This window comes from Diceros bicornis, chromosome 3 (assembly GCF_020826845.1).
Source record: "Diceros bicornis minor isolate mBicDic1 chromosome 3, mDicBic1.mat.cur, whole genome shotgun sequence".
Classification (NCBI taxonomy): Eukaryota; Metazoa; Chordata; class Mammalia; order Perissodactyla; family Rhinocerotidae; genus Diceros; species Diceros bicornis.
Genome location: NC_080742.1, coordinates 97,518,686 through 97,545,437, shown reverse-complemented (window position 1 = coordinate 97,545,437; position 26,752 = coordinate 97,518,686). Strand labels below are relative to the sequence as shown.

General features: G+C 39.6%; 1 protein-coding gene across 1 annotated transcript in view; it reads right to left on the bottom strand.

Annotated features, from left to right (window-relative positions):
* The window catches only part of GALNTL5 (polypeptide N-acetylgalactosaminyltransferase like 5), an 88,541-nt gene that overhangs the window by 3,198 nt on the left and 58,591 nt on the right, over nt 1–26,752 (bottom strand). Inside the window, exons 7-9 of the mRNA XM_058533832.1 lie at nt 15,930–16,179; nt 10,454–10,571; nt 641–790 (exon numbers count right to left, since the gene is read on the bottom strand). Coding sequence (XP_058389815.1) covers nt 641–790; nt 10,454–10,571; nt 15,930–16,179 — 518 coding nt within the window. The remainder of the gene's footprint in view (nt 1–640; nt 791–10,453; nt 10,572–15,929; nt 16,180–26,752) is intronic.

The window sequence follows — 26,752 nt, the reverse complement described above, 5'->3', positions numbered from 1 at the left end:
AGGACATATAATATCACAGAGAGATTCTTACATATTTCTACCCATGTATCTGAAATGAGGTCTTATTGGGGTTACTGTCCCTATTAGTTTGTGCATGGATTCTGGACGAATGACTTTCAAATTAAAATGGAACTGCAACTACATGTTCTCTGCATGTGCAGCCTTTTAAGTCCTGGCAAGGGGCTTTAACCTTAGGGAGGTGCACGAATGGCTCTGATATAGAAATCTTTGGCTGTGCGTAGAAAAGAGGTAGTGGAGGTTCTTGCATGGTCCCCAGACCAGCAGCAGCCACATCACTTGGGAGCTTGGTAGTGGAAGAAGAGAATCTAAAGAGTTGCCTGTGAGGATGGGAAAACAAACGAAAAAAGGACTTCTTGTGTTGGTTGATTTGCTTCCGAGAAACGTGGATTTTCCTAGAAATTAAAATAAAAAATAAGATGCAAATGTAGCAGCTTAGAATTAACTAATTGAGAATAGGGTCTGGGGATGGGTTGGTGAGTGGTTGAAGGGGTGCTGCTAATTTAAGGAAAACAGAGAAAAGAACAAAGATTAATATCTGGAAAGGCAGTAGAAGGCTGCTTTAGAGCAAGCCTGCTCTGTACTCTCACTCGTCTTTCCAAATCAGAGATATATCCTTTACCTTGTATTCATCCAGCCAAACGTGCACCATTCTGAGACTGTTATATATCATGGCTTTTGTAACTTCAGGTTGTTTTGCAACACGTTGCTTATCAATATGTCCCACTCGAGAGCAGGGAAGTATAAAGAGCTGGCCTCCACACATCCAGATCTAGATGTAAGAAAAACAGAAAACATATTAATGTATGTTTGCTAGGAACCGGCAACTGCTGAATTTTTTTAACAAACATAACAAGACCTAACGTTTATTAAGTTTCTTATTTCATTTAATCCTCACAATAACCCTATCATATAGATATTGTGATTATCTCCATCTTATAGATGAAGAAACTAATACATAGATTGGTTAAGAAGCTTGCCCAGTGACACAGAGCTGGTAAGCGGCAGGGCACAGTGTTCAAACCCAGGAAATCAGACCCCATAGCCAGCACTCTGAATATACTCTGAAGTGATTCAATGCTCTGAAGTGATTCTGCCTCTCTCTCACATAACCAATTCTGATGCTGATTGTGTATGAAGAGTGGCAAGATATTTTGTCTTAAAATATTCTCAAACAATATTCTGAGAGTAATGTTTTCTGAAATGATTAAGTGTCGCTGGATGTAAGTAAGTAATGAGAAATGCTGATCATGGCTGAATTCAATTATTCATCTTTTTTGTACTTAACACACTTTATAACACTTACTTTTAATAACTTTTTTATTACTCAAAAGTAAAATATGACCACTGAAAAACTGGCAAATGTAGAAAAGCACACAGAAGAAAATAAAAATCACTTCTTAACACTTTGTTAGTCAATATTAATCCAGGTACGTATATATATACACATATATACACAACATTAAGATAACTTTCTTTTTTTATTTGATGTTATGTGAAGTTATTTTAAAAGCCTTATATTGTTTGTACACTTTGGTATTTTCCAATTTTTATTATTATAAATAATACCACATATAATATATGTGCTTATAATATAAATCTTATGCACACAATTTATACATCTTACAGTGTACTTGCCATGACTCTTTTTGTTTACTCTAATTCAGCGATTCTTGCATGGCCTCCAGTCCAGCAGTATCAGCATCACTTGAGAACTTAGAAATGCAAATCCTTGGGCACACCTGGACCTACTGAACCAGGAACTCTGGGGCTGGGGTCCAGTAATCTGTATTTTAACCAGCTCTTTAGGTGATTCTGATGCACGCTAAAGTTTGAGAACCACTGTTCTAATTGATCAAGATCATATATCCCAGTTTTATAGATATTTTCTTAGGAAATCCACCTAATCATTTAGGGAACAATAATAGGAAATTGAGACTCACTGAAAACAATACTCAGAAGTATTATGGTGAAATACATCACTCAGACAGTCAGAGGGATTATGCTACAGAAAATGGAAAAGCAGAACATCTGACATAACATGAGACCTAATGACTGGTGCAACTAACCTTTAGAGTTCTTTAGAAATACTCGGAAATATCCCCACAGAACGTCTAGAAAAATATCCATTGAATTCTTTCTCTAAAATGGGTGGCACAGTAGAAAAACTTTTAGACCAGAAGTCCAAAGAATTAGGTGCCTTTATCAGCTCTGCCACATGCTTCCGATCAGACATATCCTTTCCTGATCTCATTTTCATCTGGAATTGAGAACTAAATAGTTGTTCATTTAAGCTACTGTTTGGGGGTGCTTTGTTATGCAGCAAACACTAACTGATACTAGCTATCTATAATGTCTTGTTCTCTTTCTTAAAAGTGAGAACTTAAGGAAATTTGGAAAATTATTAGTATCTGTTTAATAATTAGAACAGATACAGAAGTGTTTATTATTTTTGGTACATTCTTATATGTTTGAAATGTTTCTTGATTAACAAAGAAATCTAGTTATGAGTAAAGAATAGAAAACAAAAGTCAAGTAAGCAAAGTGATAAAGGAAGAATAAAGATAAAAATTTTATTAAAAAACTTTCTCAAAAATCCAACTGAGGGAAACTATAGCAATTTAACCCAGTCTTTGTAGGGCCCTCGTGGCCGCTCTTTTCCTCTGATTCGTTCTCAAAAGGGATATGATCCATCTGGGCATGGCTTCTACTCTGCTCATTGTCCAGGTAGGTGACAGTTAGCTTTCTTCCTCAGACATACTGTTGGAAGTAGTTTGTCCAGCCCTCAGTTTCTATTAGTATTATTATTAGTAGTAGCAGTAGTAGTAGCAGCAGTAGCAGTCGCAGTAGCAGTAGCAGTAGTAGTAGTAGTAGAGTAGTACTAGCAGTAGCATCACATTGAGAGTGAATATAATGCAGTAAAGAACACAGACTCTGGGGCCAGTCAGCATGGTTCAAATCCTCCCTGAGCTGTATGATCTGGGGCAAGTAACTGAAGTTACTCAACCTATTTGTGCCTCAGTTTCCTCATCTGTAAAATGAGAATAATCCACCTCGTGGGATTGTTATGAGCATTAGATAATTTGATACTTGTAAAGTGCTTCAAGGGTGTCTTTGTACAATGAGACTGTATCTGTGCTGTAGTGAAGTATGGTAGGTTGCAAGAGTGGCCACAGATTCTTTTCCTTCCTGTATGCACACTTCTTTGCAATGTAACTTTGCACTCCATTTCATCAAGAGGTGAAGTTTATTTCTCCATCTCTTGCATCTGGTCTTGGCCTCATGATTTGCTTTGGCCGATGGGACATTAACAAATGTGATGCAAACAGATGCTTGAAAAGTGTTTGCAGCATGCTGGCAACTCGCCTTCTCTTGCTACTCTTGGGAACCTTGTGACCACTTCAGCGTGAGTGAGCCTGGGCTAGCCTGCCTAAAGATGAGAGACAAACGGCCAAATCATCCCCACTGCCCCAGCTATCACTGGGCCAGTGTCCACATAAATGAGGCCATCCTAGGCTAGCCAGCACCAGCTGAGCCTCCAGATGAACGCAGACATATAAGCAACACCGGTAGAAATCAGCCACACTGGTTATGACCAGAAGAACCACTTTAGCAACACAATGAATTATGAGGAATAACAATTGTTTGTTGTTTTAAGCCACTGTGTTTTGGGGTAGTTTGTCATACAGCAAAAGCTAACTGATACATGAGGGAAAATTTTTCTCTTAACTGCAAGGTTACTCATTAAGTAATTAAGAACTCCATCCATTTAGTTGCTCATTCCGGAAACTTGGTGTGATAGACTGAAATATTGTTCAGCAAATATTATCTCACTCCCCATCCCTCACCATGGGGCAGAGTATATTTCTCTGATGCACTGACTTTGGGCTTGTCCATTTGATATGCTTTGACCAACGGAATGTGAGCAGACATAACGCATGCAGAGCTTTAAATATGCTGTGTGATTTGGCCTGACTTTTGTATTTCTGCCCATCAACATGAGAAGAATATGCCCTGAGTTGCTGCTACTCTTAGAGTGATAAGCAGACCTGAACCAAACTCAGAGACTAGAGCCCAGCCCAGCCAATCTAAATTCTGTGGCAGAGCCATCCTGGCCAACCCACAGACATATGAAAGAAAAAAGTAAATGCTTATTGTTTTAAGCCACTCAGTTTTGAGCTACTTTGTAACATAGCATCATCGTGGCATTAACTCACTGACAATTGGGTAGTCCATGACACCCCTTTTTCTCAACATCCATCCTATCAGCCTCCAAGTTCTGTCCCTTCTACTTATAAATATGCCTGGAATCTGTCGAGTTCTTTCCACCTCCATTGCCATGGCTCTAGTTCCATCCACTGTCACCAGATTATTGCAGGAAACTCCTGGTCTCCCTGCTTTTCCTCCACTATGTTAGTCTCCACAGCCACTGTCACTGCCCTACTTAAAACATATCCGTGGTTCCATTGCATGTAAGATACAATCTAAATCCTTACAAGGTCCTGCAGAGTCCTGCCCCTGCGTCTCTCTTCAGCCTTATCTTGGCGTTCTATCCTCACTGGCCTTCTCCCTTGACACATAGGAGTTGGAAGGCTGTCCACTTTCTGAGTCAGTGGGCAGAAATCGGGGCATTACTAAGTACTGTCTTACTCTTTTTCTGTCATCTGTATTGGTGAGGTGAAGTAGGGATACATCATGTGACAAAGCCGGGGTAGGATTTTCTCAGTCCTTCCATTGGCCTCGCAGTTATGGGGGTGCCTCCGAGATTCAGGCCGCCCATTAGTTTTAATTTCTAGTGGGATCTCATCTTTTCCTGTCTCAATAAACATTTTAGCAGAAAGCTAGGAGAAGCTGCTGGCAAGACACCTTTTTAAATTAGAACTCTGCACAGCTGTAGCATAAAGAGAAGGGAACAAACATTGGCCGAGGGTGCATGAGGTGGCAGACCCTGTATCAGAGGCTTCACGCACGTCGCCTCAGTGCGCACACACAGTAACACTGTAAGGTGTGTATTATTCTGATCATTTACACATGAGGCCTCTTAGACTCTGAGTGGTTCAACCATTCAACAAATATTGCTTGACCACTTTTTACGTGGTCAGTGTACCAGGTGCTGAGGACAGTTTTGAACAAGTCAGACCTTGTCCCTGCCCTCATGGAGCTTACAGCCAGGTGGAAACACACAATTGGCAGGGACCAGAGCAAAATAAAAATGGAGTCTCTGGTTCAAAAATTATTAAAAATTTCAAGATGGCAATAGCAGAGCATTAAACCAAGTGTAGCGTCCTTATAAACATAGTACTATGTGCAACCACACAGATCATGTGACCACATACCTGCCCTGCACACACAGTCAATAGACAACTCAATATAGCACAATAAGTGCTATAATAGGCGAAGCATGCATAGGAGGAGAACTGATCCTGGACTTGGGGGTGTGTGTGTGTGTGTAGGGGGAGGGAGGACAAGGTCAAGAAAGTGGTCCTTAAGAAATTACATCTAAGCTGTAACTATGGACTACGGTGGTGGTGAAAGAGGGAGGTGGACAGAGACAAGTGATGTTTTAGAGGTAGAACTGACCAGATATGGTGAGGTGACATGGGGCATAAGAGGGAGAGTGGAGTCCAAGAAGGTACTCGGGGCCGGGGAGTGAGGCGTGTAGGTATGTCGGTGGGGTAGCATGTCATCCACCCATAGAGGGAACATAGGAGGAAGAATGGGTTCGAGAGAGTAGAAAATAATTCTGTTTTTGAAATGTTGGTTTTAGCATACCTACGGGACATCCAAATGAAGGTAACCTATAGGCAATTGGACATACAAGCTTGTGACTCAGAAGGAGGTGGGAAAGAGCTAGAATTGGTGTTATCAGCATGAAGTTAGTCACGGGAGCATAAAGTGGACAAAGTTATTGATAAAGTTGAGGGAGAAGAGAAAGAGAGACTTGGGGAAAACCCTAAGGAGCAGAAATTCTGAGCAGATGGGCCGAAGAAAGTAACCCAGTGAGGCACAAGCAGGAATGCGGGGTCCTGAGGAACTTGCCTAATCCTCCATTATGTAGACATAGCAGAGTTTGCTTTACCCTTTCTCTATTGCCAGCGTGTGGTTTGTTTTCAAATCATAGCGTCCAAAGGGGTTTAGCAACCTTGGGCTGAATCCAAGCTAGCATCAATATCTAAGAGATTCAGGCTGGAAGGTGAGGCAGAGAAATGGACTTCTTGAGGCAGGTGATCCTGGAAGTGTATGGCAGGGCCCCAGTTCCTGGAGCAGTGCACCTTGCCCATATCCAGGGACACCAGGATGGAACACAGGTCCTGGGGCGATGGGGCTAGCCACGATGCAGGTTGTCACGGACTGTTCAAGGCCAGCTTCTGCTCTGCCAGGGAAACTGAAGTGCCAGTCTGAAGCCTGGTTATGAGAACCATTCTGAGGTTGGGAGTGAAACTGCAGCTCCGTGGGCACCCAGCAAGTCACCACTTTCCACAAGCAATGGAAGCCACTGAGCACAGGGCAGCTAAAACAAATCCAGAGCATTGGAGGCTTCCAATACATTGCCAGCCCCGGAGAGAAGTGACTTAGAAATAGGGTAGAACTGAGCTGGTGGGGGTCTCAAGACTTGAAGTTGAGTAGATAGTACAAGGCAAGAAGCAATAGGTTTGGCGCATACTACTTACGAATTCTGTGCATTTGGGCAAGTTACTCAACCTCTCTATGCCTTAGTTTCCCCGTTATAAATAGGAGTAACGGTGGCACCTACCTCACAGGTTTTTTATGAGGATTAAGTGACTTAATAGCTGTAAGATTTCAGAGCAGTGCATGTCACACATAATAAGAATTTGTTAAATAAATGAAATACATTTTTATCCTTTACATCTTAACTTAAATGCCACTTCTGCAGGGAAGCCATCTAAGACACAAACCACCCCCAAGACAAGGCTAGATTCCCCTTTTAGATGATCTTATAGTACTCTGCATTCCTCCTTCATTGCATTAATCAGAAATAAAATTAAATAACTAATAATCCCACTCTACCTCAATAGAATAGAAGCTTCGTGACATTAGAAACTACTTTTGCGTCGCGTGCTGCTGTATTTTAGAACCCAGCACAGTGCTTGGCACACAACAAATTCTCAATAAATATTGTTGAATAACAATAAATATTGTTGAATGAATAAACGAATGAGGATTGTGTCGTCTTCTGAATGCCCAGCATGTGGCACAGCCTGACGCAGGAGGTGCTGCTTAAATGATGGCTACTTTGAACTTAACTGGAACTCCAGAGAGAGTCCTAAATGGAAACTATAGATTTGGGTCTTGTCACCAGGCCGTGGCAGCTGATGCAGGTATGCTATGAAAAATATTAACAAGGGTATGGCAGAGACTGAGCAGATCAGAAGAGAGGCACTACAGCAGGTCCTGGTAGCCCTGCCCCACCAGGTGCTCTCCCTTTAGTTTATGGATCAAGCGAAGGCTCAGAGATCCTGGAGAAGGGTGGGGTGCTTGGGCTGCACGTGGGAGCTATTTGGTTGGCTCAGAGTAGAGGTTCTTTCCCACCAGATAAGGAAATATTGCACTATATTAACAACCAGGATGGCTTCACAGGTACAAAATGGCTGAGTGTCAGCCCTGAGCCCTGAAGAGAACGTGAGGTGAGAAGAGGTTTGGCAAAAGGTTCTGGATCCTGGGAATACAGTGTTTAAGAGAGCGCAGAAGAAGAAAAATTCCTGCGAAGGAAATTGGACATGATTGAGCAATGGAACGGGATTTTCTTGGATTCTGTCCTAAAATTCAAGAAAACTTCTGGAAAAGACTGGTCTACAGTGTCAAATGCTGCAGTAACCGCAAGTGTATGGAACAACAAAAGCTGTCATTAGGGACATCGGTGTTAAACTGGTGACAGGTTCCTGAATGATGTCACAGGATGCGGAGGGCCCCCAGAATGCTGAGTTAGTGGGATGGAGAGTAAGTGGGAAATGAAGAAGTATCTGCAGGTGTAGATGATCTTCTCTCAGGAAAGACAGGGCTATTTATCTTGGTTAGAGACGGCTGCCAGTGTCAAGAGACTGCCTAGCTGTTTATTCATTTACGTGTTTGTTTATGAAGAGAGAGACCCAAGTGTACTCAAAAGATATGAAAGGGCCATTAGGAATGGAGTAGCTGAAAATATTGAAGCAAGGATAATTAATAGATTTGAATAATAAGATAGCTATTGTTTGCTACCTCGGAGAATGTAAACCCAGGAAAAGGAATACAGTCATATACTTTCAAATATGCATGTATCATTCACAAAATTGATCCTATTCTGAGACACGAGAATGTGCTAATTAAGTTATGAGGTCCTGAAAGGGGGAAATCTCATATACCCTATGTCAGAGAGCAATGTAATAACTCCTGCATCAGAAGGGAACACATGAGTACAAAAAAATAAGCAATGAAAATAGCAAACTTACAGGATACTGCCGAATAGAGGCTTGGAGGAAAAAGATACGGCTCTAGATATTACTGCATTCATAATAAAGTATCGGAAGCATTATGAAAGAAGTCTGTGTTTAACATAACCTTTTAAAACATGCAGAAAGTGACCAGCCAAAAAAAGGAAGGAAGAGAGAGAGGAAATCCAAAACAGAAAAAAAATTGGAAAAAGAAAACACAAAAAGCAAATATGGTAAACGTTTTAATACATGCTAAGATAATATATGCAAATAAAAGTACAATCTCTGCAGATGACTTCACAGAGCATAAGGAGCAGACGGCAACAGTTCAAGTAGAGGAGTAGTGGCTGTCACTTATCAGTCAGCTCCTATAAATCACCTCTGATCTTCACAACAACCTTGGAATAGACATCATGTTTTTCTTCATTTTACTTGTAAGGAAACTAAAGCTCAGAGAGAATATGAACTTAGTCATCGATAAAGCTGCTTTCTCTACACCAGGTTGTCTCTGTTTGGAAAAGAGACAAACAAGGCAGAGAAAAGTAAGGAAAAAATGTGAAGGGTGAAAATAATGAGCTCACGGCCCAGATTTTTATGCACAGTTCAAAGTGATCATTATAAAAACCTATTTGAATTTAGTCAAAAACAAATAATTACCTATGATAAACATACAATAAACACTTGAATAGTATCTTAGTGTTTTCTTTGGACTTTCTCCAGGAATATCTATTTCATACTTTGTTTTTTACCCCAATTATTTCATTAAGTCTTCAAAAAGTTCTGAGAATGGTATTTATATTTATTCCTATTTAACAGGTGAAGAAAGTGAGGACTAGAAAAATTAATGACTTGTTGAGGATCATAGAGCAAGTCGATGGTAGAGCTGGGACTCATTCTAATGCTGATATCTAGTGTTCTTATACCACATGATTTCTTTAAAGTTAAATCTATTTTTTTTTTTTTTTGGTGAGGAAGATTAGACCTGAACTAACATCTGTTGCCAATCCTCCACTTTTTGCTGAGGAAGATTGGACCTAGGCTAACACCCGTGCCCATCTTCCTCAACTTTATATGTGGGACGCCACCACAGCATGGCTTGATAAGCGATGCGTAAGTCAGCACCGGGGATCTGAACCTGTAAACCCTGGGCCGCCGGAGCAGAGCACGCGAACTTAACCACTACGCCATCAGGCCGGCCCCTTACATCTATTTTTTTTCATTGAGATATAATTCACATACCACAAGAAATTCACTCTTTTAAAACATACAATTCAGTGATTTTCAGTATTTCCACAAGGTTGTGCAGCCATCACCACTATCTAATTCTGGAACATTTTCATGACCCCAAAAGAAACCTGGTACCCATTAGCAGTCACCCTCCTTCCCCTAGCCCCTGGCAACCACTAATCTACTTTCTGTTTCTATGGATTTGCTCAGTCTGGGCATTTCATATGAATGGACTCATATAAATATACGGCCTTTTGTGTCTGGCTTCTTTTACTCACTGTAACATTTTCAAGTTTCGTCCATGGTGAAGCAAGTATCTCAGGATTTAAGAGTTAGGACACAACTTACACATCTTCTACAAAATCCTCTCACTTTATAGATGGAGAACTGAGACCTAAGACAGCCCATATATTTAGTGGCATCCAAGTCTCCTACCCCCGAATTTCATATTATCTCCACCACATCATGACTACCAAGTCAATCAGTATAATAAAAAAGACATTCCACAAATAGATTAAAAATATTACATTAATTTGATATATGTACATTAGAAATAACATGGTAAGAAAATCTATTTTCTTAAAATAAAATATTTTATTAAATATTTTCAATTTTTGTAAGGAGTCCCATAAATCATTTATTGCATGTGACACCAGAATGGTACCAGATGCTCATGTAGGAAAACAGGGCATAATTGCCACAGCATACTATGTGACTTAAAGTTACATTTCACTCTCTACGTACAAGGGTAATTATTTAAAAAGCAAAGTCTGAATTACCCTCAGTGAAAGTTCCAAATTTTCTCCTCCCCAGAGATTCATGCCCTTGTCGTACTGTCCAATCTCATTAAAATAATGCCTATTTATAGCAAAAATTCCGCCAGCCATTGCAGGTGACCTAAAAAGGACACATAGATATTAAATTGCACAGATTTAGTCATTATGGATTTTTGCCAAAATTATATTGAATATTAGCGATAACAGTTAAAAACTAAAAAATCATATTAATACCAAAATTATCTTAATATAGCTATAATATAATATAATATAGTTATAACTACCTAAAAGTAGGCAATAACTTTTACTTAATGCTCACCAAGTTATGTAAGCAATATATTCTAAATGTTGTCTTGGTGAGAGGGAAAATTATCTTTAGAATGTGAGTTTCATGGAGATGACAATTGAATTGGGTAGAGGAGTTTAGAGATCTTTCTTTCTAAGGGCATTAAGTGAATCGTAATATTGACTTCTGGGAAAACTGTAATGTTACAAAGCAGCATTTTTGTCCACCAATAGCAGGGCTCAATAATACCAAACTACGTAGTTTGAAAATAATACTTGTTCATTCATTTGTTCCGAAAAGCATATATTAAGCATCTATGATGTGTTAAGGATAAATCAGTGAATCAACAGGCAAAGGTAGAAGTAGGGACACCAGTCAGAGGTTACTGCAGTGGTCTCAGAGAAAAACAATGGAATCTTGGATAACGGTATAGCAATGAAGGTGGTGGTGAGATGTGGTCGAATTCTTGATATATTTTGAAGACGGAGACAGCGGATTTGCTTATGGGTGGGATGTGTGATGTTGGAAGAAGAGAAGAGTCAAGGCTGCCTTCAACGTTTTGGGCCTGAGTACCTGGAATATGGAGTTGCTATGCACTGAGATGGGGAATGCTGTGGGCGGAACAGGTTTTTGGTGGGAAGATTCAGTTCTGGACATGTTTGAGGTGTCTTTTCAGCATACAAGTGGAGATACCAGAAGGCAGGTGGAGAGATGAGTCTGGCACTCTGAGAGAGGTCAGGGCTGGAGACATAAATATGGGAGTCATCAATATAAGATAAATGAAAATCACTCTGGGAGTGAGGGAAGTGGAGGAGGGGACAAAGGACTGAGGCTTGGGCACTTCAACAGTAAGAGGTCAGAGAGAAGAGGAGGAATGAGCAAAGGCAATCAGAAGGAGCAACCAGAGAGGTAAGAGGAAGACCAGGAGACTGTGGTGGTCTGCAGGCCAAGGGAAGAACTCGTGTCAAGGAGAAGGGAGAGGTCAGCAGCATGGAACACTGCTGATAGACCAAGTGAGATGAGGATGGAGAATATTGGATTTAACAATGTGAAGGCCATTAACAAGTTTCGGGGGGTGGGGAGGTGGAGAGGAAAGGGCAAAGCCTGATTACAATGAGTTTACGAGACAAGAACTAAGAGTTTAAGAGAACTGGAGACAGTGACACAGACAGCTCTTTCTAAGGGCTTTCTAGAGAAAACGAAAAGAGAGGTAGCTGATAAAATAAGGTTATTTTCTTTTTTTAATTGCGAGAAATAACAGCATGTCTGCATTCTGATAGGAGTGATCTTGTCTGGTACACTGGATGATGTACGTCCTGTCTGGTACACTGGAGGGTGTGCGTCCTGTCTGGTACACTGGATGACGTGCGTCCTGTCTGGTACACTGGATGACGTGCGTCCTGTCTGGTACACTGGATGACGTGCGTCCTGTCTGGTACACTGGATGACGTGCGTCCTGTCTGGTACACTGGAGGGTGTGCGTCCTGTCTGGTACACTGGATGACGTGCGTCCTGTCTGGTACACTGGAGGGTGTGCGTCCTGTCTGGTACACTAGAAGACTATGATTACAGGCAGGCCAGAAGGCCTTGTAGAAAATGCTTACTCCCCTGTCATTGCATTATATTGGAATTATATTTTTACCTGCTTTCCTTCCCACTAGAATACACACATTTGAAGGCAGAGATCATGTCTTCTATCTTCAATACACTGCCTGGCACATAATAGGTACTCAACAAATACTTGTTAAATATAGACATTAAGTAATTTCACAAAACAGTTCTTAAAGTTATGCCATAGGTGCCATTGAAAATAGGGCAAAAATATATGCAGCTCAAAGATTTCAAGTTACACCTTCTTCTCAAGAGAGAAAGCTTTTATCCTAAGAATCTTGAAATCCCTGGGAAGTGTATGTGTCTCTCAGTGGCAGAAGTGTTGGGTAGTGGTGGTAACTCGGGCAAAGCTCTGAGACAGCAGGGAGAAAGTGAAAAGGGCTGTGATATGTCCTTGGACAAGGCCCTGGGTGGAGCGGAAGCAGCATGTCCCTTGGTAGTGGTGACCCTGCTTGTCCTCTCTTCGGGAGCGCAAGTCACCATGGGGTGCGTGCAACGCCACAATTTTCCTTGCTTGTTCTAAGTTTTCCAAAACTCATTGCACCTACTTTTTTTTTTTTGTCATTAGAACTATTGAAAGTGGGGAAAAAAATGTACCTTCAGATACGAATGCTAATTAATACCATGGCTAATATCTAAAATTTATTTTTTCTTTTAACTCTTTAAAACAACCTATTTTTCTTACATATATTGTTATACATTATAATTGATATATTAAAATTATATTATAACACATATAATATGTATAATATATATTCTATATATATATATACACATACACACACATGTATAATCACACAATTTGGGATCATACTGACATAAGTTTTTTATGGCCTGATTTTTTATTTAACATATTGTGAGAATTTTCCTTTTTAGTTAATTAGCCTTCAAAAACTTTAACTATATGATATTCCACAAAACATGAATACACTTTGTTAACCATTTCAATACTGAACATTTTTGTTGTTTTGATTTTCTTCCTGATATAAATACTGATACAATATACATGACTGTACGTATTTCTCATTAACTTCTTAAGGATAAATTCCAAGAAGTGAAATTATTGCATTAAAGAATAAGAACATTTATAAGATTTTTAATTTATATTGCCAAATGGTTTTCAAAATCACGTACAAATGTATATACACTAACAGTGTATTAGAATTCCAAACTTTTACTTTTCAGCATTTAAATATTAAGAATGCAATTTCCCTGTTGTTAGAGCCTAGAAAATACTTGATATGTGACATATGGAAATATTACAAAAATTATAAGTTAATTTTTTTGTAAATGGAATATGACAGCTACTTCTTATTAAAAGTAACTTTATTTTAAATTATTTTGAAATGAACTCAAAATACTGATGCTTTATTTTTTGTTATTTTTGAGTAAATGAAGATTTTTACATATTACATTTTATTTAAATGAAGTATATCTTTGTTCTTTTTCATTCTGAAGTCTGTAACATTAACAACAGCTACTGTTATACTGATGACTTCCTCTTTGTCAGGCCTTAAGCTATATGCTTTACAAGTATTGGCTCATTTAATCCCCTCAATAATCTAGAGAGGTAGATATTATTATTATCATCACCATGAGAGAGGTAACTGGCCCAGCTGAGGGTTGCCTTAATGCACAACCCCAGGGATGCTAATCACCTATAGCCTCTGTGAACAGTGCTTCCTGCAAATGTGCAGTGCACAGCCTGTGCAGCTGTACATGGCAGTCCTAAACAGCTAACAAGTAATGGCTGGAGCAGAGGAAAGATCAGGGTCATACACAGTGGAAGATGCGTGAAGGAATCTGTATGTTATCCTAAAGGCAATGGAAAGACAATAAGGAAGATTGGTGACATGTGAAAAATAGGATTTTAAGAAAATTAATGTAGCAACAGAGAAACTGGAATGAGGGAGGGGGGCCTGTAGGCCAGACTGTCCCTTATGGTGTAGAGTCTAAGCCTGGGGCAATGAGGACCTGGTCCAGGGAGACAGATGGACAGAGGTGATGTGAGTCATCATAAGGATGGTTCTCCGGGAACTGGGTAATCACTGGATTAGAGTAGGCAGTGGAGATTTGGATACGGCGATACAGCGTTCATATGTGGTCGTGCTTAATGGCTGCATAGTATCACATTATAGTTCTAGCATAAAGTAGTAAATATTTCCCAGTTATTCCTCCCAATTCTTAGCTAGCCTTTATTTCATTCTTGAATTAGGAGGCCAAGTTGCTTACTAAGAGCAGGGGGTCGGGGCAGGGGCAGGTATCAGGACTAAGGGAAGTAATAAAGGTTTGGGATACTCACTTCAGGGAAGGCATAGATAAAGGGATTGCAGAGCAGCATGAGGTTGGAGACCATCAATGTGTAGAACAAAGGAACAAAGAAAGCAGATGGTGGAACTGGTCCAGAGGTGGAGATTTGCGGGGTGCTATCGCGCTATAGGGCGCAGAAGTACAGTGGGATGCCGCAGCTGAAGATATTGGAAAGCAGAGAAGGGAATTTATAGACTAGAAAGTCTAGACAACAGAAGAAGAAAGAAAACCATGAGGGGTAAAAGGAGAAATCAAAGAACTGGAGATCTTGATGCTGTCCAAGGGTAGGTGTAGCTGGGGCAGAGCAGGAAAAAGCCAGGAGGCTCCTACGTTGTGGCCCAAGAGAGGGATATCTGGTAATTTAGAAGATGAAGGTGCAGGATATGGCTGTAGGAATAATAATAGCTAACAATGATAAAATAGCTAACATTTATATAGCACTTACTATGGACAGATACTGTTCTAAGCTTTGATATATATTAAGTCATTTAATTCTTATAACAGCTCTGTGAAGTATTATTATTCTCCAGACTCTACGGATAAAGAAATAAGGCACAGAGAATTTAAGTAACTTGCACAAGATCATACAGCTCTAGCTAAATTAGAATAGAGGCGAAGATCCAGGACTTGCTAGGCTATAGTGTTGGAAAGTTTACTCATGTGGTTTGTGAAACAAAGAGAGTAACAGTAAAAGAAGAGAAGTGAGCTTGGTGTCAAAGTTATCAGTCAATGTAAGGACTGACCCGAAGGAAGTCTCTTCAGAAATAGCCTCATAAATGCAGTTAAGAGTCACAACATTCAAACTGTTCTCACATTTAGAAATACATTTTCCAAGACTAAATAATCTAGGAAAATCATGTTCATCTCAACCATAAAATTACAGATGGAAACACTTGGATAAGTATCTTATAAATGAATTTGGCCAAGATACCTACTTTTTCTGGGCTATCCACAGAGCTGCTATTTTGTTCATTGATCAACATACAACTTGCTCCTGAGAACCAAGCCCACGTTCTAAAATGGATATCTGGAATCAGAGAGATACTAACCATGGTGGTGTTCTGAGCTGGGGTGAGATGCTCATTTTCAATTGAAGAAACTCAAAACCTACCAAATTCTATTATTACAGATTTTTAGAAACAAGATAGATAACAAAATTCTCTTCATTAAGCCTAAGAAATCGAAGGAATAATCTCTGAAAGCTTCTTTTTTTTTTTCTTCACACTTCCCAACACACATACGCTATATCTCCATAATCAGAAGAAATCTTACCGGATGGGTCTAGTGGGTCCTTCTGGTCCATCCATCTCATAAGAGAAAACATTATCCCATTTAAATTGTAGATGCCAGTTGAAAGCTCCCCTTACTACAGGAGAGGGCTGGTATTCCAGGGTCATGTAATCAATGACATCTATCAGAGGACACACCGCCATTTTGGGGTCCTTGGCGATGGCGTACAGCAAGGGCTCCAGCCATACTTTATTCACCTCGCAGTGGCTATCCAGGAACACCAGAACATCCCCTGAGGCAGGAACAGACTAGCGTTAGAGCACAGGGATGAAATGTCCAACAACACACATGGAAGTTCAACACAAGTATTTGTCGAGCATTTAGTACGTGTTTGGCTCTTAAGGTGGTTTCAGTTTCATTGGGGAGACAAGAAACACATACTTTGTTTTGTACCAAAAATGTAGGAGCTCATGTGCCATAGATGTTCAGAAGAAGCTGTGAACTGTAGGTTAGAGAGCGGCTTGGGGAAGATTTTGAAGAAGGAGGGGAACCGAGCTGGCCTTCAACTAAAAAATATCATTTTAGGGGTCGGCCTAGTGGCGTAACGGTTAAGTTCACACGCTCCGCTTCAGTGGCCTGGGGTTCGCAGGTTCGGATCCCGGGCATACTGCTCATCAAGCCGCGCTGTGGCGGCGTCCCATACAAAATGGAGGAAGGTTGGCACAGATGTTAGCTCAGGGACAATCTTCCTCACCAAAAAAAAAAATATGTATATTTATATATTATTATAAATTATATATATATATATATATATATATATATAATTTTAGCTTGGCCTTGATCTAAGGCCAAATGTTTACTGTGAGGATACCTTCTTAGGTATTTAGTTTGGCGCTTGGGATGCAGAGATGCATAATTATTTTTGCTCTTGAGTTCAAGATTTAATGAAGGTCTACTCTGCTTAGAGAACACAGGAAAATGCAAGGCCAAAATAAAGATCATGTGTTGTTAAAGTATATTAGATGGACTCAAATTGGAAGGGACCTCAAAATTCAGGTACAGAATTTAGGCTTTTTTTTCTTGTAGCCAACATAAAATCATATGAAAGTATGAAAAACATCCCATATTTAGATCAGAAACTTAATATTGTTAAAATGGCAATAATCCCCAAATTGATCTACAGATTCGATGCAATCTTTATCAAAATCCCAGCTGGCTCTTTTTGCAGAAATTGATCCTAAAATTCATATGGAAATGCAAGGGACCTGAGTTAGCTAAAGCAATCTTGAAAAAGAAGAACAAAGTTGAAGGACTTCCTGATTTCAAAACTTACTACAAAGCTATAATAATCAAAACAATATGATATGGTCGTAAGGATAGACATATAGACCAAAGGAATAGAATTACGAGTGCAGAAATAAATCAAACATCTATAGTCAATTGATTTTTGACAAAGGTGCCAAGACAATTCAATGGGAAAAGAACAGTCTTTTCAATAAATGGTCCTAAAGGGCTGGCCCAGTGGCATAGCGGTTAAGTGCACACGCTCCGCTTCGGTGGCCCAGGGTTTGCAGGTTTGGATCCCAGGCGTGGACCGACGCACTGCTTGTCAAGCTATGCTGTGGTGGCATCCCACATAAAGTAGAGGAAGATGGGCACGGATGTTAGCCCAGTGCCAATCCTCCTCATCAAAAAGAGGAGAATTGGCATGGGATGTTAGCTCAGGGCTAATCTTCCTCAAAAAAATACAAATAAGTAAATAAATGGTCCTGAGACAACTGAATATCCACACGAAAAAGAATGAAGTTGGACCCCCTACCTCATGCCAAACACAAAAATTGAGTCAAAATGGATCTTAGACCTAAAAAGGTAAGAGCTAAAACTATGCAATTCTTAGAAGAAAACATAGGCATACACTTCATGACCCTGGGTTAGATGGTTTCTTAGATATGACACCAATAATACAAACGACAAAAGAAAAAATAGATAAATTGGGCTTCATCAAAATAAAAAACTTTTGTGCTTAAAACAGACACCATCAAGAAAGTGAAAAAAACACCCACAAAATGGGTGAAAATTATTTGCAAATCACGTATCTGATAAAGGACTTGTATCCAGAATATATAAAGAACTCTTACGTCTCAATAATAAAAAGACAAATAATTTAAAAATAGGCAAAGGATTTGAATAGATACTTCTTTAAAGAACTTATACAAATGGCTGATAAGCATGTGCTCAACATGGTTACTCATTAGGGAAATGCTAATCAAAATTACAATGAGATATCACTTCACATCCACTAGGATGGCTGTAATCAAAAAGGCAGACAATAGCAAGTGTTGGAGAGATTATGGAGAAATTGGAATCCTTGTCCATTGCTGATGGGAATGTAAAACGTTGCAGCCACTTTCAAAAGTTATTTGGCAGTTCCCCAAAAGTTAAATATAGAGTTACCATATAGCCCAACAATTCTGCTCCTAGGTAGTATACATACACCCAAGAGAAATAAAACTCAGCATCACACAAAATCTGGTACATGAATGTTCATAGCAGCATTATTCCTAATAGTAAAAAAGTGATAATAACTCAAATCTAACTCAAGTCTATCAAGGGATGAATAAACAAAACTTGGTCTATGCACACAATGGAATGTTATTTGGCAGTAAAAAAGGAATGAAGTACTGATACGTGCTACGACATGGATGAACCTTGAAAACATTATGTTAGGTGGAAGGAACCAGTCACAAGAGACCCCATATTGTATAATTCCATTAAATGAAATGTCAAGAATAGGTAAATCTATGTATATAGAAATTAAATTAGTGATGGAGGGGAGGGGGAATGGGATGAGGGGGAATGGCGAGTGACTGCCAATGGGTATGGGGTTTCTTTGCAGTGGGACAAAAATGTTCTAAAATTAGGTGGTGGCGATGGTTGCACAACCCTGGGAATATACAAAAATACATTGCATTGTATGCTTTAAATGGGTGAATTGTATGATATGTGAATTATATCTCAACAAAACTGTTAAAATCCTTAGGAAAGAAAGAGTCATGTTGGGCCGGCCCGTGGCTTAGCGGTTAAGTGCGCGCGCTCCGCTGCTGGCGGCGCGGGCCCGCATCCCGGCGCGCACCGACACACCGCTTCTCCGGCCTCATGGCCGCGTCCTACGTACAGCAACTAGAAGGATGTGCGTCTATGACATACAACTATTTACTGGGGCTTTGGGGGGGGCGAGAAAGAAAGAGTCACGTTGGAAAGAAAGAGTACACCCTCCAAATCTTACTATAAAATACACCTATTCTCGTATATAATTCATAACATAATTTGAAATCATTAAAAACCATATAACCTTTATCCCTCAGCTCACATCACTGGTTTCTTATCTATCCATCCAAAACAGTGTCTACACGGATAAGCAAATGCGCACGTGTATTTGTTCTACCAGTTCCTTGAATGACAGAACTCGGGAAAAACAACTTTATTTTGTTCCTTTAAAAAAAAAGGGAGGAATGGTCTTTTCCCTGCCCTTGGTTACAAACCAGAGCAGGCCACAACTACTAACACAGAAACAAGTGTCCTCAGTTCTGCAGCTAGCTACAGCTCTTCTTTTGTCCTTTTGATTCCCAGGCAGAAGCCAACATCAGTTCACTTCTCCTCACCCCCAAGGTGTTTCTAATTTTGTTGCATTGGTGTCTGAGAATATGCCTAATCCCCAATATAGGAAACTCATATCAAGTCCCTCTCACCAGGCTTCAGTGAGCAGCTTTCTCCAAAAATCCTCTCTAAGTCTAATAATCTGACTCAACGAGGCTGAGTTATCTCATTGCTTCTCAGATATCTATTTTAAAATTTCTTTGTGGTGGTGTGTCTGACAACTTACTCTGGAATATACATCTGTTGTCTTCATGCCTCAATTAAAACTGAGCTAAAAAGAGTCCCATTTTGAACTTACATAATTTTTCATACTCTTGGCAGCACACACACTGTTCAACACTTTGCATATTTCACTTAAAAATAGCTGCTATAATGTTATATAACATTAACATTTAAAAATTTTGTCTGCTAATTTGATAGGTGAAAAATAACATCTGGTTCTCCAAAGAAGATATACAAATGGCCAAACAAGCACATGAAAAGATGCTCAACATCATTAGTCATTAAGGAAATGCAAATTAAAACTACAGGGAGGTACTGCTTCATATCTACTAAGATGGCTAGAATTAAAAAAAAACCCAAATTTAAAAGATGGAAAATAACGAGTGTGGGTGAGAATGTGGAAAAATTGTAACTCTTGTACATTGCTGGTGGGAATGTAAACGGTGAAGCTGCTACGAAAAACCATTTGGCATCTCCTCAAAAAGTTAAACAGAATTACCATATGACCCAGCAATTCCACTCATAGGTACATATTCAAAAGAGCTCAAACAAACACGTTTGCACATGCTCATAGCAGTACTCTTTACAATAGCCAATAGGTGGAAACAGCCCAAACATCCATCAGCAGATGAATGGAGAAACAAATTGCCAATATCCATACAATGGAATATTATTCAGCCATAAAAAGGAATGAAGTGCTGATACATGCTACAGGTAGATGAATCTCAAAAACATCATGAAAAATGAAAGAGGCAGAAGCAAAAGGTATGATTCCATTAACATGAAATATCCAGAATAAGTAAATCTAGAGACAGAATGTAGATTGGTGGTTGCCAGGGGCTGGAGAAGGGGAAATGGGGAGAAACTGCTTAATGGGTATGGGGTTTTCTTTTGGGGTGATGAAAATGTTCTGGAACCAGATAGAGGTGGTGATTGCTCAGCATTGTGACTATACTAAATGCCTCTGAATTGTTTACTATAATCTCATGTTATGTACCTCTCACCTCAATAAAAAAATAACTAATCTGGTTACATTTTTTTTTAACTACTGGTGAGGTTGAACTTTTTTCAGGTGATTAGCCATTTGTAAATGAAATGTTCATACCCTTTGCCCATTTAGGTATTGGAGTCATGGGGGTTTTTTAAATGTTTTTAATGGCTTTGTATATATATTATACATACTAAGAATATTAATTTTTTGTCTATCTTAGTTGTACTATTTTCCCTAGTCTGTTGTCATTTAATTTTATCATTTTTTATTTACAGGAGTTTTTCATTCTTTGTAGTCAGCTCTGTCTTTCCCGTTGGGTTTTTTTCTTTATTGAGGTATAATTGACATATAACATTATGTTAGTTTCAGGTGTACAACATAATGATTCAATATTTGTATATATTGCAAAATGATCACAAAAATAAGTCTAGTTAACATCCATCACCACACATAGTTGCAGAATTTTTTTTCTTGTGACGAGAACTTTTAAATCTATCCGTTTTAAGACTTGAAATTTCTTCTTTATTCATAGAACAGGTAAGTATTAATCTTTTGGGTTTTTTTTTCTATTTTTAAAATTTTCTTATAATAATTTAATGGTTTGATTTAAAAAAATAAAATTATTAATTCAGCTAGAATTTATTTGGGTTGTGGTATGAGATGAAGATTAAATTTTTTCCCAAATAACTAATTGAGCACCATTAAACCACCACCACAACAAAAACAAAGACTGTCTTTCCTCCCATGCTGATTGATGGTGTCTTCTCTCTCACATATGATGTATCCTTGTGATAAGAGATTTTCACATGTTTAGGTATATGGGTTCAAAACTATTTGAACTATCCGGATTTAAAATTGATTTGGCTTGAAATGAAAAGCCTGATTTATGGCCTATCACACATGCATTGCACATCTGCTTTAAAGTAAAGAATGCACTCCATTAAGATAAGAATGCATACTTCCCCTCCTACACCCTCTTGGTAACGCCTGGATTGGCTCCCTTCCTGACATCAGGGTCATGTTGACCTGCTAATTTGCAACTAAATACCTCTTTGAAACTTGGATAAAAATGTATCCTGGGTGTGTTTAATATATGTTTTTTGTTCCAAAAAGATATAAGACTGTACTGAAAACCATGCTTCTCTGGAACACTATCTAAGGCCTTCTCGGGTTATAATCCTCAGTCTTGACTCAAGTAAACTCACCTTATTTCTCTCATCTATAGAATGGTTATTGGTTATTTTGCGTTGACATGGCATTTAAAGATTTAAATATTTTAAACTCTGACAATTTGAATGACCCAGAAAGACCATACGGGAGATCAAGATTTGGCCACCCTGAAATATCTCTCTTTACCTTGATTGTTTTCTCTGACGGACATTTGACCTCCCCCACTAACTGCCTAAAGAATTTGACATAGAAGATCTGTAACATAATGTAAAATGTTACAATAGAAAAGGCACCAACAAGCCTATCTTATCTGAAGTTCTGTCTCTCTGGCCACGTTCTCTGGATGGCCCTGCGAGGAGTTGCCAGACAAACATTTACATTTATAAGGGAAATCTCCATTTGTAAAGGTATCTCCCTCTCTGTATTGGGAAGAGGGGGGATGACCTCATTTCTAGAAACTTATCAATGTGGAAAGTGAGGCCTTAAATCTGTATAATGACGTTACCCTTGTTTACAGTGCTTTGGTGGTAATCTCCTGTAACTGACACCCCCTACCCCCAAGACCCTCCTTTGTCTTTAGCTGAACATGGTATTTAGGACGAAAATTTATGCTATTGTGTTGAGAAACGCAGTGTCCCTGGTTTCTCCCATGTATACATGTTATTAAACTTGGTATTATTTTCTCCTGCTAACCTGTCTTGTTAATTATTTGGCCAGCCATAAGAACCTTAAGGGAAAGGGCAGAAGAGGATTCTCCCTCTTCCCCCACAATCACAAATGTAATATTATAAATCACAAAATAATTTAAAATTATACTACATGCAAAATAATATCAAGTTTTTCTGAGCATTAGTTGAAATTAACTAGCTGAATTAACTAACTAAAGCCTGTGGGAACAAGCCACCTAGCACCTGCATTTCAATAAAACTTGATTTTTTTCACTCATCTTAAAGCATTATATGGGGGAAATTTATATGCTATAATGAGAGCAAAGGAGTACTGGGGTCCCCTTTGGCTGATTCCCACACTCACAAGAGTATTTTGTAGGAATTTCAAGTTTATTGCCAGGAAATGGAGCAGTTGTGCTACTTCTGTGGGCCTCAGCAGTTATAGAAAGGATTGTGCTATTTGTTGTTTATGGAGATAATCTGTTACACATTCGTCTGTGTCCTACCCAAAAACCCTGGGTCTTCCCAGAATAAGCCAACCTCGCCTTAAGGCCTAAAATGAGTGGAGGCCCGTGAGGTCAAATCTGCCTGATAAAGGATCTTTTCCATACTCCCTCCCAAAGAATATCTGTGGAATGTTCAAAAGAACTCAATCGCTCACTGAAGTGAAAAGTTGGGTGCTCTAAGTGTCTTTCCCTGCGTAGAAACTTACTCTCTGCGTTTCTGTAGCAATCTATGCACAATTTCTCTGGAGATTGTGGTTTGTAAGTTTTGTTGCCCTGTTTTTGAAAAACAACAAATGCTGTATCATTGCACTCTTAACATTTTCAGTCTCTTTCTCTTCTTATTTTATTTTCTGCTTTTCTTTGGTTAGTTTCTATATTTTTACATTTAAACATTACTCATTATATTTAATGTATTCTAAATAACATTAAAATACCCTTGATTTGGTTTCTAAAGCAATCATTTTTAAGGTCTTAAAATGTTTTCATTTTTATTAACCTACACCTTATGTTTTGGCTATATCTTTTAATTTTTTTGTGTTGATGTTTAAGAATGTGGTGTGCAAAATCTATTTGGGGGGAATTTACAGAGAATCTTTTTGTGCTTAAGTGTATGATCAACTTCTGTGAAATATCTAAGTATTTCCATTTAATTCACACTATAAATGTTAAACAGCCATTTGGATTTTGTAAAAAGCAGTTCAAGTGAGTATACTATTTGACTTTCTCGTTTTTGTTTGTTAGCTGCGTTCCCATAACCTGGTGGTGCGATGACACTGTCTACTGCAATGGAAATCAGAATCGTGGGTCTGCGTCCTGAGTCATGTGACCTGTAACAAGTCCCTGCTCTTTCCGGAGTTTAGCTTCTTTAACTGGGAAAAGAGGCTGATGAGTTCTAAAATCGCTAAGAGCCTTTCCACATTTTCCAAATAAAAATGTTCTATCTTTAAAATTTTTTTTGCCCTGTATTTCTCCTAGTTTTATTTTATGTAGTTTATCATTTTGAAGCATATGCATTCAACGTTTATATTTTAATTATTTATTTACTTGTACTAATCACTCTGTAATAAGCATTTGTTTCCTACTGCTAAAAAAAAGAATATTTGTAATTACCTCATTTAATCATTGCAACAACCACGTTAGTTAGATATCATTGTTCCCATATCATGGATTAGGAAGCCGAGGCTCAGAGAAGTGACTTGCCCAAGATCCCATAGCTAGTAATTGGCACATACAGAACCTGACACCAAGGCTCTGGCTCAGAATCCAGTGCTCCTTGCACTATCTGTCCTGTGTCTCCTCCCTTTGATGTTTGTGGTGGAGAGTCAGCCACTGCCCTTTGCACAGCTGCCTTTGGAGAGCTCTGCTCAACAGCCCCTCTCCCCAAAACCATGGCCTCTCTGCTCCCACCTGCAAAACTTCCTGGTCAGCCCGAGCAGCTGCAGTTCCAGCAGCAGGTGAACTGCCAGGAAGTCAGATAATTACCACCCTCCAACTCGAGGTCAACCACCTACAGAGAGGTCTCTTTCTAGACATGTTAGTGTTCTTTACCACAACGTAGTGGTTTAAAACAACACAAATGTATTCTCTTACAGTTCTGTAGGTCAGCTGTCCAACACAGGTCTTCCTTCCTAAAATCAAGGTGTCGGCGGGGCTAAATTCCTTTCTGGGGGCTCTAGGGGAGAATTTGTTTCTGTGCCTCTTCCAGTTTCTAGAAGCTGCCCACATTCCTTGATTCTCTTCCTCTATCTTCAAAGCCAGCCTCAGTGGATGGAGTCCTCACACACATCTCTCTGACTCTCTGACCACAGCCTGGAAGGTCCTCCAGTCTTAAGGGCTCACGTGATTAGAGTGGACCACCTGTCTAATCCAGGCTAATCTCCCGTCTCCAGGCCCTTAACTTTAACTGCAGGTGCCACGTAGGTAACATAGTAACAGTTGCAGGGAGTAGGACTACCTCCTTGGGAGAGGGCGTTGTTCTGTCTACCACATCAGACAACAGAACAGTCTCTCGTTCCGCGCGACTGTCAAGCAACAAGGCAAGCCCTCAAGGCCATGTTAGGTTTTGTTAAGCTTTGTCTTTTAGGACGTCGATTAAACTTGGCCCCGTAGCTCTGCCTTCTTGGCCGCCTGCTGACCATCCGAGCTAACTCAGTGCAAGATCCTCCTCCGCGTTCTCACCTCCCAGACTGCACTGTATTTATTCCCCCAAACGTTGTCTTCCACCGTGGACCCCCCCTTACCCTTTCCAAAGGGCGCTCATTTGAAGCATATTTCCCTACACTATTTTTTTCCACAAAATTCTCCTACAGCCTTCTTGCCTTATGTGAACCCTGACTCTCCCTAGAACATGCTGCTTCCCCAGCAGCGTTACTGATAGAAAGTTCCTCTTCCTCCTCAAGCTGCATGGGTCCTTGGGTCCTGGGCAACATCAGTGTCTCCTCCTAACTCATGGCTACCTCTGAACCATAACATGTCTGCTCCATGCAAAAAAAATCCCCTTTCCTTTAGATTCATGCCATCTGCTTATAGCTTTCTCTTTCTCACCTGTTCTCCATTTTGCAAAACCCCCGCCTTCTAATTCTCCCTAATGGAGTTATCTCCCCATCTCAGTCACTTTCCTTCCTTCCCTCGGCACAGCACAGAGTTCGGCACAATGTTCTGTCTCAGCTCCTGCAATTTCTGGGCAACCTCAGTAGTCACCCCGGCAGCACCACTAACATAGACAAGTTGACGGGCAGCAATAAATACCACAATTAAATATCAGTGAGAGTAAGGATGGTCGAGAGGGATAGGGGCTTGCTCTCTTACACAGTGTGGTTTCGAAAGACCTCTCTGATAAATTGACATTCGAACAGAGAACTGAAGAAAGTGAGGTGCAGGTCATGCAGATACCTGGAAGAAGAACATTCCAGAGGGAAGACATCATGTGCAAAGGTTCTGAGATAGGAGTATACGTGGTGAGTTTGAGCAGCAGCGAGAAGGTCAGTGCATCTCGGGTGGAGTGAAGGGGAGGTCAGAGGTGATAGCGAGGGAACAGATCCAGAAGGCTCTCCTAGAGATAAAGAGAGTCCCTTCATGATAGTGCAAATGTCAACTCCTCAAACTACAACACAACTCTAAATGTGCATGCACACATTAACATTGTATGAAAACCCATGTCTGTGTTCAATGGGTACAGTTTATTTTATGTAAATTGTATCTCAATAGAGTTGATAAAAATGAAAAAAGAATAAATGTGCACGGCCAGCCCATAGAAGGCAGTACATAAATCCTTGTTTGGATGAGTGAATACATGAATGAGTTAATGATGGGTCACCAGCTGCTGCCTCACCTGCCTGCACCACAGGATCCCACAGCTTCTAAGCTGGGAGCAATGCCTGGCCCAGGGAGCCCACATCATGGCGTGGAGGCGGGCAGCAGGCAAGTATAGATAGATTGATAGGTAGCGGGTACTGACAAAATTACAAGAAGAAATGAATGGACAAATCTATAATCTTAGTTGAAGATTTTAATATAACTCTATCAGAAATTTATTAATCAAGTCAAATTAGATGAATAAAAATACAGAATCTTTGAACAACAAAATGATATACATATAGAACCTACAACCAAACAGAGAAAATTTACATTCTTTTTAAATACGCATAGAAG